Source organism: Rhinatrema bivittatum, chromosome 5 (genome assembly GCF_901001135.1).
Source record: "Rhinatrema bivittatum chromosome 5, aRhiBiv1.1, whole genome shotgun sequence".
Lineage (NCBI taxonomy): Eukaryota > Metazoa > Chordata > Amphibia > Gymnophiona > Rhinatrematidae > Rhinatrema > Rhinatrema bivittatum.
Window position 1 is genome coordinate 207,774,844 of NC_042619.1, and position 14,296 is coordinate 207,789,139.

The 14,296-nt window shown below is 39.2% G+C and overlaps 1 protein-coding gene across 1 annotated transcript in view; it reads right to left on the bottom strand.

Moving 5' to 3' along the window:
• The window catches only part of DMD (dystrophin), a 3,148,630-nt gene that overhangs the window by 1,826,580 nt on the left and 1,307,754 nt on the right, over window positions 1-14,296 (bottom strand). The window contains exon 17 of the mRNA XM_029603105.1: window positions 743-918. Coding sequence (XP_029458965.1) covers window positions 743-918 — 176 coding nt within the window. The remainder of the gene's footprint in view (window positions 1-742; window positions 919-14,296) is intronic.

Below are 14,296 nucleotides of genomic sequence, written 5' to 3' on the forward strand. Positions count from 1 at the left end.
ATCACCCCGAGAGGAGGCTGAATATGCCATATAAGCCATTTAACTTGTGAGTTATCCATCTAAACGGCTTTTGAGTATTGACCTCATTGAATGAACCAAATAAAAATGAACTCCCCACCTCTCCAAAACAAATAAACAAACCAAACCGAAAAATTTGGGGCTACAAATGCTTTAAAAATCTGATACAATATGAATAGGCATAATAACAAAAAAAAAGCAGGCACATTGCTATCAAAACCTGCAAAAGGCAACAAAACGAAGCATCAGAGCAGTTAGACATGATAAGTAATCAACTCATTTAGTTTTCAGAAATGCCGTTTGGAGAAGATGTTCCCCTAAACTGAAAGAAGGAATCTAATCTGCTAAAGGTACGCTGGTTAGTTCTCAAGGGCAACTGCTTTTCCGTTATAAAAAAAATCCTAAAAATGACAATCTAAACACATCTGCCCAAAACAGAGCAGGGACCCCCTACCCCCGCTCAGTGAAACACAGCCACCACCCTCCCCTTTAATCGCAGCAATATTAATAATTTCCTGTAACGAACGGATCAGTCACTGCGTCCTATCATTTTTGTGTAAATACCAAGCGTCTAATAATAATAAGGTGCTGCAGGATTTTTTTTGTTTGGGGGGGGGGAAGGGGGGGAAACATTCCCAAAACAAATATCAGAATGCCCTCCAGTTCCTGCCCTTAGGCTGCCAGATGTTCATTTGCAATCCTCCCTCCTCCGAATGGGGCTCACCTCTTCCTGAATTCGGAATCCACGATGATCTGTCTCTTCTTGTGGGGCGGGGGAGGTGGGAGCTCCTCCTTAGCGTGCTTGACCAGGATCTTTTCTCGGGTGGTGACCGTGGTTACAGTTTCCATTACGGTCCTCTGCGTTAGGGATGTTTGACTGGCGGTGACAGCCTGTGAAACCTGGAGGAAACATGGAAGCAGAGGTCACACTCGGCCTGGAAGGCGTCAGGAAAGATCGCTGTGGAGTGTCCAGGCTTTTGCATCCAGATACGGAGCCGCTTCTAACATTATTCTATAGACCCTGGATGTAACTTTTTTGTTCTCTAAAATCAAACTTGCCATGAAATCTCTCTTGCAAAACACAATTACAGAGGAATACATTTTTGTTAGTAAAGCAAAGTAACATTGCCTTGGGCTCTGAATTTGTGTGGCGTTATCCTGAGAAAGGTAGAATTATCAACTTTCTGAATTTATTAAGAATTATTTTTCAGTTTCTGATATGGGATATAATTTTGTTTGTAAGGTTTTGATTTGAGAAACTTTTATTTGTTCATGCTGTGCTTACAGTATATATATATATATATATATATATATATTTTTTTTTTTTTTTTTTTTTTTTTTTTTTTCCTTTGTTGAGATTAACCTAAAAATATATGAATTACCTTACTGGGTCAGATCGAGGATCCATCAAACCCAGTATTTTTGTCTCTAACAGTGGCTAATTCAAGTCACAAGTATCTGGCAGGATCCCAAACACTAGATAGATCTCTCATGCTGCTAACACTCAAGAATAAGTAGTTGCTTTCCCCAAGTGTACTTGGTTAGTAACAGTTTATGGATTTCTTTAGAACTTGTCCAAACCTTTATTAAACTCAGCTATGCCAACTGCTTTTACCACATCCTCTAGCAATGAATTCCAGAGCTTAATTGTACATTGTATAAAAAATAATTGTCTCTGATTTTTTTTAAATGTGCTACTTACTAGCTTCATTTAGTGTCCCCCCCCCCTAGTCTTTGTATTTTTTGAAAAAGTAAACAGTAAAGTCAGATTTACCCATTCTGTTATATTCATGAGTTCATAGACCTCTATAATATCCTTCTTCAGCTGTCTCTTCTTCAAACTGAATAGCCCTAACCTCTTTAGGTTTTGCTCAAAGGGGAGCCTTTTCATCCCCTTTATCATTTTGGTCACCCTTCCCTGTACCTTTTCTAATGCAACTATAACTTTTTTAAGATGCAGCGACCAGAATTGTACAAAGGTACTGTAGGTGCAGCCTCATCATACAGCGATATAGAGGCATTATGACAATCTTCGTTTTATTCCCTTATTAATAATTTCTAACATTCTGTTTGCTTTTTTGACCTCTTGTCTTTTACATTTCATTTTTTCCCCCATTATTTCCTATTTTTGTTTTTTATTTTCTTTCTGTGGGCTTAAGAGGGGCATGAATTTTTCTTAACCTTCTGGGCCTGCAACTCAATCAGAAACAGAGCTGGGATCCTGGCACCATGCGCCTTTATTCAAAATTACCAAGGGATTTTTTTTCCCCTATTTTCTATCTCCTCTTCTTCCCTCCACACCTCAGTATACCTGTCAGGTCACTGCAGTGATGATCCTGGGCCAGGAGCCAAGCACCAGGCCTCTTCCTGCAACTCTGCAATCATGAGCCCTGAATCTGACCACTAGGTATCACATTAAGCAATGACTATGACTCCCTCCTTTCCAGGGGATGTGAACTCAATCTGCAGCATCCCCAGCCCTACCATCTGAGAGACCAAAAGACCTGACTTAGAAAGAGACCTAGCATTTGGCATTGATCCACCAGGCTGGCCCCAGAAGCATGAATATTATTTCTATTTTGGATTTCCTTTTGAATGTTTTATGATTTGATTTCTGTATTTGATATTCTGGATTAAAACTGAGTAAGATCTGTTTACTTTTCGAAATTGTAAACTACATTATAAATATAAAATGTACTAAACAGAGAAAAGAACAAATGGAGGCTTACCTTCTATCATGAACTGACCCTACAGAAGTAAAAATAAAATATTAAACCCAACCAAAATATTTAATCTGATTGAGGTAATGTGAGAAAGGCATCCAGGGAAATCAATACTATTTTAAACTAGTAGCTTATTAAATTGCTCTTTTTCTTGATTGGCTAAGGTAAATTAAATTACAAAGGAGCTAGCCTCTGGCCAGTTTCTTTTGAATTTAGGAAGTTTTCACTGGTAACTTGAAGCAGCTTCTTGAAATCTTCCTTTTGGCAGTTACTGAGGAATGCAAATGCCAAATTTTCCTTTTGAAAGTTAACAGAAGGATCATTAACACTTTCTTGTGATGATTATTATCGTTGTTTGATGGAAGCCAGGGCTGTATTATTTTCTAGGCCTACACTGATACTAAGTGGATATTATTGGAAAAGGAGGATACTAGAATGTGCTATAATTAACCTTTCTCATTCAGCCTATGAGATACTAGTTATATTTGAAATGAATGATATATCTTTGCATCAGTTTATATAAGCAATATATTACTTATTCATTTCTAGTAGCCAATAAAAAGCAAGGGATTGAATATTTATGATTTATTTATTTATTTATTTTTTATTGCATTTATATCAATTTTACAATGGATACCTCTGAATATTTCTGTAACACCACCTGTCAACCCCAACCCACTTTCCGAAAACTTACCCTGAATGAAAGTGCCCCTTTACAATGGTCCATATATAGAGTATCAGACTGCACCTTATAAGGAGTCTCTCTCTCTCTCTCACCCAATGAGGAGCCTCTGCAATGCACATGCCCTGCCTCTTTTCACCTAGCTTTTACAAATATGTGGCCATTTTTGCACACACAAGGCTTTTAAAATCCTTATGTAATAGCCTTTAGTTGTGGTTTTTTTAGCAAGAGAATTAAAGCAATTTTTTAGATAAATTTTGTTTTGTTTATTTTCCTGTTAGTTTCATAGTCCTAAGAATAGTACTTAAACAAATTGAGGGTAATTTTCAAAGAACTCTGTGTGGACCCCCATACATGCATGTATATGGTAGGGATGTGCATTCATTGGGTCATTCATTTCATGCATACATGCGTAACTCATGGGTTTATGGTATGTATGCAAGAACAGATTATATGGTCATAACATTAATAAAATACGCGCATACCACACACGCACCCATGTTATGAATGAAACGAATGGCCCAACAAATGCACATCCCTAGAATATGGCCATGTGGAGATCTACTATAGTATTTTATAACCTATGTGTATCAGGTATACGCAAATTATATAATAAGCTAGATTTTAAAAGGCCCTCGCGCATACATGTTATAAAATGTGATTCCCGTGCACACATGTGCTCTGGATTTTAACATCAGCATACATATGTGTGGGTAAGGTGGCCTCTTCCGCGTGCGGAGAGAGGATTTTAAAATAATCGCACAGTGAATTGATCGGGCCTTTGCCCAGTTCCCTCCCAGTCCGCTCCAATAAAAGAGTGGATTGCGAGGGAACTTACCTAACCCTAACCCTCTTTCCCTGACCCCTAAACCTACCCTAACTAGTGTGTTTTTTTTGTTTGAAGAACTTACACACTCCTCCGAGCAGGAATAAGTTCCAAACTTGGCCAGCTGGGACGGGGCCTAATGGTCACTGTCCTGGCTGGCCTCCGACCTGCCCTGCCCAGACCTGCCCTTCAGCCCACCCCTTTCTTCAGGCCTAGCATTTCTGCACAATTCAACAGATACGCGCGTGGCAGGGCCTTTTTTTAAATGTGCTCGCTGCGCGCAAGGCCCAATCGCGTGCATATCTCCCTGATTTTATGCATGCAGGCATTTTAAAATCTACTCGAATATGCATATGTATACCCTTTAAAATATGGGTGTATGTTTGGTACCAGCAATCCAATGAAAGCATGTACTTTTCCTACCTATGTTATAAACATACACTCGTATATTTTATGTGTGAAAAATTACAATTTGCTCGCATAAAATCTTGATTTATATGTGGAAGTTGATATATTTTAAAACATGCATGTGTAATTTAAATCACCAGTTTTGCTAATACCTCCACCATGTCAACTAGTCTTTCTTAAGGTAATCGAGACCCTCATAGTTCTTCACCCTGAACTTCCCCAGTTTGCCAGAAAACCCACCCAAGCAATAGCAGACTACAGATGAGTAATATCTAGTGGTTTCTGTTATAATTCACAAAGAGCTGATTTACTTTACAGTGCTAATAAATCCTCCTTTTACTATAATGTCATGTGCTTTTGTTTCCTATTGAATCCAAATGTGCATGCACTGATTCTGCATTTATTACTTGCAATACTAATATTGTATGTCTATTTTATTTTATAATACTTTTATTTTCTGCTCCAACCTTCCCTCCCCATTCCTGGGAGAACATTTAGTTGTGTAGGTGTGCTACATTTGCCTACACAAACTCACGCAGCTGAGAGAGGTGGTGTCATTTATCTGGCTCCGCACATTGCTGCGGTTTACACTCTCCTAAGAAGAAAACCTGAAACAGAATTCATTGATGCTGCTTCATTAATTATGTCAATGAAACGACGATGAACCCAGGCCAGAAATCAACCACGAGGATTTCTGTGGGGATCAGTGGGCAGCTCTGCCTGTAAGGGAGGAGGGTTGCCTGCAGGTACACACACGTCTGAATATGCACTGTGTACCTCAAAAGACACTGCAAACAGCCTTATGAAAATGTAAAAGACAATTACATACACAACTTTGTATTTACTTCAACTCTTTGGATGAATCTCGGCTTCACTCTGCTAGCAGGTGTTTCATTGCCAAGTATTCAATGCAGGATGTGTTAGCTTTTGCAATGTTTTTAGTTGGAGAAACAGATTTATAATGCATTACTAAGACAACACATTTCTGAAAAGAAAAATAAATACAAGATATTGTGTGAATATTTGTTCAGCTGGAGGCAATTGTATTAAAAATCATGCACCACCACTCACCAAGGATGAGGTACAGTTATAACACTGGAAACAATGCTATTTGCAAATTCATCAACTCCAGCTACCAGTTACAAGGATGGAGGGAGGGAGGGAGGGAGGGAGGGAGGAAAGAGCCTGCCATGGCTTAGCTCAGGTCTGGGCTTTCATAATTTATATGCTTTTAATTTTGTTATTTTTATATGGTGCCCTACATAGAGTGTTGTACAAAGTCAGTATGAGAAATAGCCAATGCATAGTAACAAAATGGTACAGTTCAGGCAGAACAGAGTAGGGATCTGCAAGCAAGCATGGAGGAATTTAGGTGTCTGGAGAGACAAGTTTAAAAAGTTGCAGTTAACTGGGATCAGAAGAGAGTTAACATGGGAACATCTTGGATGTCTGGAGATAGCTTGTTCTAGTGGCAAGGTTTAAGCAGGGTGAAAGCATGGAAGTCAGAGGAGGCCTGATTAGTGCAAAGATTGCTGAGGAATGCACAAGACTGGGAGTGGAGAGATCTTAGAACAGAATAATAGCAAATAAGAGAGGAAAGAAATGGAGGAGTAAACCATGAATACATATGAAAGAAAAAACCAGAAATGTTTAAAAGTGCATGGATCCTAGCAAGGAGCCAATTGAAAGAAAGCTAAAAGATTAAGCAAGAGAGCATCATGAAAGAGAAATCTGTCAGAGGAGTTCTGTTGGATTTATAACAGATGACGTGAGAATTTAGGTAGACCTATGAGAACATAAAAACATAAGAAATTGCCATGCTGGGTCAGACCAAGGGTCCACCAAGTTCAGCATCCTGGTTCCAACAGAGGCCTGGCAATTATCCAAACACCAAGAAGATCCCATGCTACTGATGGCAGAGGCCATTCCTTAAGTCAACTTGATTAATAGCAGTTAATGACTTCTCCAAGAACTTAATCAAACCTTTTTTAAACACAGCTACACTAACTGCACTAACCACATCCTCTGGCAAAAATTCCAGAGCTTAATTGTGCGTTGAATGAAAAATAATTTTCTCTGATTACTTTTAAATGTGTTACTTGCTAACTTCATGGAGGGCCCCCCAGTCCTTCTATTATCTGAAATAGTAAATAACTGATTCACATCTACTCGTTCAAGGCCTCTCATGACCAACATGTTCAAGTTGGATTCTTATACATTATAGCAAGTTTGAATTCATTTTTCTCAATTTTCAACACCCTAAACAAGTTAGAGCCATAGTATTTGATGCTCCTAATAGGTCTCTTCTTTCTGATGATGACTTGCTGCAGATTTTATCGCCAAGAGAGGTAATATTGGTTGTCCATACCTGTTCTTGGAATTAACGTCTTAAGAACATACATCCAATATCAGATCAGACTGACTTTAGGAAGCTATTGAAAGCCTGGCTATTTGCCTTAGCATATGGTTAATTGCATCTTCAAATGGGTTGTTGGATGTCCTTTGATATGTCTTAGTTTCTATTCTACTATATTGTAAGTGAGGTATATACTGTGGGGGTGGGCTCTCTGGATGTTTAAATATTATCTTTTGGTGGGGCATGATTTTAGATTATTTGATGCGTTGTATTTCATGTGTATCTTAAATGCTTGAATAAGTTAATGAATGGGGAATAAAGAAAACTGGAAGGAAAAGGCAACAGGCATTGAAGGTCAGTGAAAGATAAATTATTGAAAATTAAACAGTTGATCGTGAAACAAAGAACAAATGGAAGACATACCTGATTAAAAAGAGAGAACAGCTGAGAGTAAAACCTAGATGCTTGGCCAAGTCTCAGAAAGCCAGAAGGATAGAGTCAATAGACAAGCTCACAGGCATTTGGGAATTGTGAAAAAAGGGCAGAGAAATAAGATTTCAGCTTTATATGGGCTAAGAATAAAGAATCTATCTTAGAAGACAGCAAAGAAATTTGGGTCAACCTAGCAATGGAAAAGTGATAAAATGTATTTATGTATTTAGAATTATTTATTTACTACTTATTCTTACAATCATGGCAGTTTACAAATGTAAAACACATCCTTATCAAGGAACTGTCCCAGGATGCTTTGGGTCTAAAGGACCAATTAGGAAGAGAGAAACACTCTAAGGTAAAGAAATGCAAAACAGGAAATGTCCACTCAGGAGGATCAAATCAATCAAACTTTAGCTCTAATAACCCAGCAGAGCAAAGCTGCATGCCCTGTAGATAAACTAAGTTAAACAATATAACCACAGGGCAGAAGTAAAATAAGAGAAAACATATAACATTATGCATATAGAACAATCCCCATTTGGTATCGCAGATACTACTATTTCAACTATTTATGAAATCCAAAGAAATATCAAAGAAATACAGCGGTCCATAAAGTTCCCAGGAGACATCAGATTCACACCAGTCTATTGGATGAGAAGCTCTGCAAGATGACTACACTCTCAGGATCAGTGCAGACTGGGACTAGAGGTTTCATACTACTGATAGCAGAAATCTCAATCATGAGAATAATTAGGACCTTGTGAGTAAGATGAGCTGATCCAGTTTCTGAAAGAATTATAATGACCAATTCATAGTCAGGTGTTCAATGAAGGGAGAGCACAAAGAAGATGAGGTGCACCATAGCTCGCCTAAGTGTTGTCCACTTTAAAATATGGTTGAAATGGTATATTCCCAGTTTGCTGTCAAGTATGATGCTGGTAGCAAAGGCAGATACTTGTGGGCAGACTTCTGCATAGAACAGTGATGGCCAACCTTTTGAGCTCAGTGTGTCAAAATTCATAAAAAAAACGAGCATAATAGGGATGTGCAGACAAAAAGTTTTCGTTGGTTTGTGATACGTTGTCGTTGAGGGTCGATTCCGTTGAATATGGAAGTATGGAGAATTCCATAAGTTGTCGATCTGTCCATACATTTCCCGGTTCCCTAAATAAAAATTTAAACCCCCCTCCCTCCTTAATCCCCCCCCAAGACTTACCAAAACTCCCTGGTGGTCCAGTGGGGAGTCAGGAAGCCATCCCTGCACTCGTTTGCGATTTCCTCACGGCGCCGATAGCCTGTGTCACAGGGGCTGCCGATGCCATTGGTCAGCCCCTGTCCCATGGTCACCGGCGCCATCTTGTGCTCCTACCACGTGACAGGTAGGTCATGTGGCAGGAGGGTCGCTCCGGGACCCCCGTTGGACCCAACCGGAACTTTTGGCCAGCTTGGGGGGGCCTCCTGACCCCCCCAAGCTGGCGTCGGCGTCACGTGCTCCTCCGCTCCGGGACCCGCATTGGACCCAACGGGAACTTTTGGCCAGCTTGGGGGGGCCTCCTGACTCGTGACGTCATGCTGGCGTGACGTCGGTGTCACGTGCTCCTCCGCTCCGGCGTCACGTGCTCCTCCGCTCCGGGACCCCCGTTGGACCCAACCGGAACTTTTGGCCAGCTTGGGGGGGTCAGGAGGCCCCCCCAAGCTGGCCAAAAGTTCCGGGTTGGGTGACATCAATATTAGATTTATTCAGTTCGTGGAAATCCCATCACCGGAAGCCAACTGGGAAGATATTGTGGCTTCACGGTTTCAGAAAAACCTTTTAAAAAAATGTTCTTGCTTATTGACATCAACAATTTGAACTGTGGTCGATAAGAACTGTTACCATTGGGAGCTGAATTGTTCCAGCACCTAAAATTACATAAATGGGACTATTTTTCAGTGAAATTTCACACAGATAAATGTTGTTTATAGAAATGTTCATGATGCAATTATAAATATTTGTGATATTGTAAGTTCAATTGCGGTTTAAAAATTTAATTATCGCAATACTGTTGAACTGTTCAAAACAATCCATTCGGAAGTTCAATTGTGTAAAATTCAATTTTGAACTGTTCAAAAGAATCAATTTGGAAGTTCAAATGCGGTTTAAAATTTAATCATCGCGATGAGAGGAGGGAGGTGAGCAAGATGGCCGCTGCGTGAGGTCGATCGGAGGAACGCTCTCAGTACTGACGGAAAATTTCTTCAAGATGCCTGCAAAAAGGAAGGGCAGGGTGCGCCTATACCCCTCCGAAGCTGCCATGCCCTCAAATCAGAAACTGATAACAGCTTACCGATCGATTCCGAGCCAAGAGGAGAGCGAAATCCCCGCTGTAATTTCCCCCGAGGGAGCGAGGGAATTACCAGGGGAGGTTACTCTGAGCCCTCCGTGCCTTCAACCACATCAGGCCCCGGGATTGCCTGGCTCCTCTCCCTTGCCTGGGACGCCGAAAGATGACGTCGGACGTGCGATCCCGGATGGTGGGGGCCAGAGAGAGGACTTGCCCGGGTCAAGCAGCGTACAGCCGTGCTCAGAGGAGCTGAACGGAGAAAGAGCAGGGACTGGTTTCCTGACTTCGACACCAGACGGCGATTATGAAGCGCAGGCCGGGGCTGCCGGAACCTTAGGGACAGCAACGGAGAGAGAAGACAGTGCCCAAATGGAACTTGGTGAGTCTTATCACATACCTTCAAAACCTGAAGTGGTTACGCTCGAGGCGTTGTGGGACTTAATGGTGGACCTTGGTCAGTGCCATAAGAAACAGGGGGCAGAGTTAAAACGCCTAAAAGAAAAAGTTAATCTTTTGGAAGAAAAGGTGGAAAAACAACCTATCGAAATGAAACAACAGATTGAGAAAGTGGAAACTTCAGTGGCTAAGAACTCGGACTGTGTTTTGAAAATTATTAAAGACTATAATTATATGAATAGGAGGATAGAATATCTTGAAAATTATAATAGGAGACTGAATTTACGAATGCTTAATTTCCCCAATGTCTTAGGACAGGAATTTCTTGTGACTTTAAGAAAATATATGATGGAAGTTTTAAAATTTGATGAACGAAATATTCCTGCAGTAAATAAATTGAATTTCCTACCAGTGATGATTAATTCTAGAAATAACCAAATTCAGTCAGAGGCCTTAGAAAACTTAACACAGTTTCTTGAAAATTCAACTGAAGAAATTCTCGAACGTGGAACCTTAGTAGTAACTTACTTTAATGAGGCTGATTTAAGCCAGATTATGCAGAGATACTTAAAAAATATCTCAATTAATTTCCTGTCCCAACAAGTCAGGATTTATCCTGACTTTACTCGGGTTACTCAGGAGAGACGGAGAGAATTCTTAAAGTTGAAAGTACAAGTAACAACATTGGGTTATGTTTTTCAATTAAGATACCCATGCAAGTGCATGGTTAGATCGAAGGATGAATCTTTCATCTTTTTCATTCCTGAGCAGTTAAAATCCTTTATCAATGCTAGGAATATAACTATACCCTCTGTAACTAACATCTAATCCCGAAGGCGCATAGTTTAGTAAAGTTCGGACATGCAGCATACCGAAATTACTTTCGCAATAGTACTCCCATTTTGTTTTCCTTTGTCTCACCCTATTCCTAATTACCTTTATAGTCGAGACACATAGATTAAGAATTCGTATGGAATAATGGAATTTTGAGTTAATTCTTGATATTATATTTTATCCTTTTTTCTTTCTGTAATTTGTTAAAAGATATATACTATGTGAATCTCAATCTTTCTGGAAGTAAGAATGTTTACTTAAATGTTGTTGAAAATGCATAAAAATAAAATAAAAATAAATAAATAAAATTTAATCATCGCATTTAAGTGGCGAAAAATTACTAGCCACGATCTTAATACACAAAGAAATGAATTGAATTAATTGAATTATTGCAATACCATTGAGTAAGATTGATTTATATTATTGAACTGTTCAAAAGAATCAATTTGGAAGTTTAATTGCAGTTTAAAATTTGATCATCGCATTTAAGTGGCGAAAAATCATTAGCAATGATCTCAATACACAAAGAAATGCATTGAATCAATTGTGAAATTAGGTGGTTGGATAATGGGCCATATTTAATGTAATTTTTGAGCTCAAAATTTTTTTTATAAAAAATTGTGCAAAATTCACAAAAGTAATTTTCAAATAAAATTTGTATTTTATATTGTATCATATCGGTAGATTGTGGGATTCTATTGATGGGTGTCAGTCTATTTCAACAAGTTAATTTCTTGTTCAGTATTGTATACTAGTTTTTCCCTCATTATTGTTCTTAGATATAAGCGGAACTAAATTTCCAAGTATCTACAAAATTTCAAAGAAATATTTCCTCAACATCTGTGAAGGTGAAACAGACTTTTTCCTCAAAAAATGACTTCTTATCACATTCTCCAGTGCTTCCATTTTACTTTGCAACAACTCATGTGCCTTAGATAGACTTTATCTTGTAAAATAGCTATCTTAGGCTCTATTTCACCAATTTTGGTTTCAAAATGAATAATCTCTCTCTAGGAACTCTACTGTATCGCAGAATGGCTCTGCAGCTGTGAAACAGACTGTGCAAGCAGGGAGACTTCCTATATTGCGCCAAATCAAACTTATACAGTGCCTCTTGCTTAGAAGAAACCTGGATATCTTCACAAGTAAAGACAGATACCAGCGATTCTGTTTACAATGCTGATTTCGGACAGCCCCCCCGCCGAGTCTCATTCCCAGTGACTGCAATACTCCCATCACTGCTGCCTATCTGGGGGGGGGGGGGGGGGTAGTTCATGACATCATCCAAATGTACTCCAAGCACTGCTGAAATTCCTTCATCCATCTAATGTTGAGGCTCTGACTGTGCGGGAGGAAACTGGCTCTCCGATGACATCTTGATCTCCCCGTCTAGAGAGGTGATCAGCAGCTCTGTGCCCGACATAGCTCTCGATGACTCCATCTCTTCCTCTGGCTTACACCTGTTGATCCAGCACCTCAGAAGTGAAGACAAACTTGTCCATGGGGCCCGCAGGAAAAGTACGAGTTTCACCCTTCCATTTGTCCACAGAGACAGGTAATACTCTTCAAAGAAACATAAAATTCCAGGGAATGCTGAGGACCCTCATAAAGAGGCACAGATTCCATTTTGGCTCCTTCCCCTCCCTTCCCAATTTATTTCAATGTGAACTATCAAGTCAGTTTTTTGTGAATTTATTTTATTTATTTATAAAATCTTGTATCCTGCTGCTTCCATAAAGTGGATTCTAGTGCGGAACTTACATAAACAATAACATAAAATTTATCAATAAATTTATCAATAAATTATCAATAACATACCTCATAAAATTTATCAAAGTAAACCAAATGTTACAAAATTAAAATGTTCTTGTGCAAAAAGACATGCCTTCACTCCCTTCCTACTGCGCAGACCTGCACTTCTGGAGTCAATAAATGACAAGTGCTTCATTTAACCATCTTGCCATCTGCTCCCTGACCAGCATAGTATGCGTGAGGTTACGCAGGAGTGCAGAACAAGTAATGGAGAAAAGATGATCCTGAGAATAGCTCTTCTTGCTGAAAAATGTTCAACACAACTCATTGTCTCACAGGGTTAATGACCAAATATCACCAAAATGTTGCCAGTTTCTATTAGCAGTCTACAGATACTCGCAGAAAGCCCCACTGCTTTATACAGAGCTGTCCAAGATCTCTCCACATAAATCTGTCTTGTAGAATCGGATAGGGATGTCATGAATTTATAGTAACATTAGATGTATTTCTGTTGCCTAGCAAGGCCAAGGACAAGTCAAAGCTCAGTGAAATGTTATAATGAATATGATAAATCTAATATGAAACAGAAATCTAGAACACAAAACCCTCATCAAATAAAGAAATCTGAGATATGGGAAATAACCAAGCACAGAAGTTAGAGTGCTTGTATATTATAAACAAAAAATAAAAGAAAAGAAAAAAGTAGCCAGAAGCTAGAAATAAGCTAGGAGCAGTGTATACCTAAGTAAAAGATTGAAAAGTTCAGTTACTCACCTTGGAAAGGTGTTGAGGAAGTGAGATTTGGTTTGATTAGGTACCAACATTTATTAATCAAGAGAGCAGTGAGTCAATGGCAGTTAGTCTGAAAGAAGCTATTTTAGCCAAAAGAACTTCATTCAAAAATTGGAAGAAGGATCCAACAGAAGAAAACAGAATAATGCATAAGCATTGGCAAGTTAAATGTACGACATTGATAAGACAGGCTAAGAGAGAATTTGAAAAGAAGTTGGCCATAGAGGCAAAAACTCACAATAAAAACTTTTTAAAATATATCCGAAGCAGAAAGCCTGTGAATGAGTCAGTTGGACCGTTAGATGATTGAGGGATTAAAGGGGCACTTAGAGAAGATAAGGCCATCGTGGAAAGATTAAATGATTTCTTTGCTTCAGTGTTTACTGAAAAGGATGTTGGGGAGATACCCATTCCGGAGAAGGCTTTCATGGGTAATGATTCAGATGGACTGAACCAAATCACGGTGAACATAGAAGATGTGGTAGGCCTGATTGATAAACTGAAGAGTAGTAAATCACTTGGACCGGATGGTATACACCGCAGGGTTCTAAAGGAACTAAAAAAATGAAATTTCAGACATATTAGTAAAAATTTGTAACCTATCATTAAAATCATCCATTGTACCTGAAGACTGGTGGATAGCTAATGTAACCCCAATATTTAAAAAGGGCTCCAAGGGCGATCCAGGAAACTACAGACCGGTTTGTTTGACTTCAGTGCCAGGAAAAATAGTGGAAAGTGTTCTAAGCA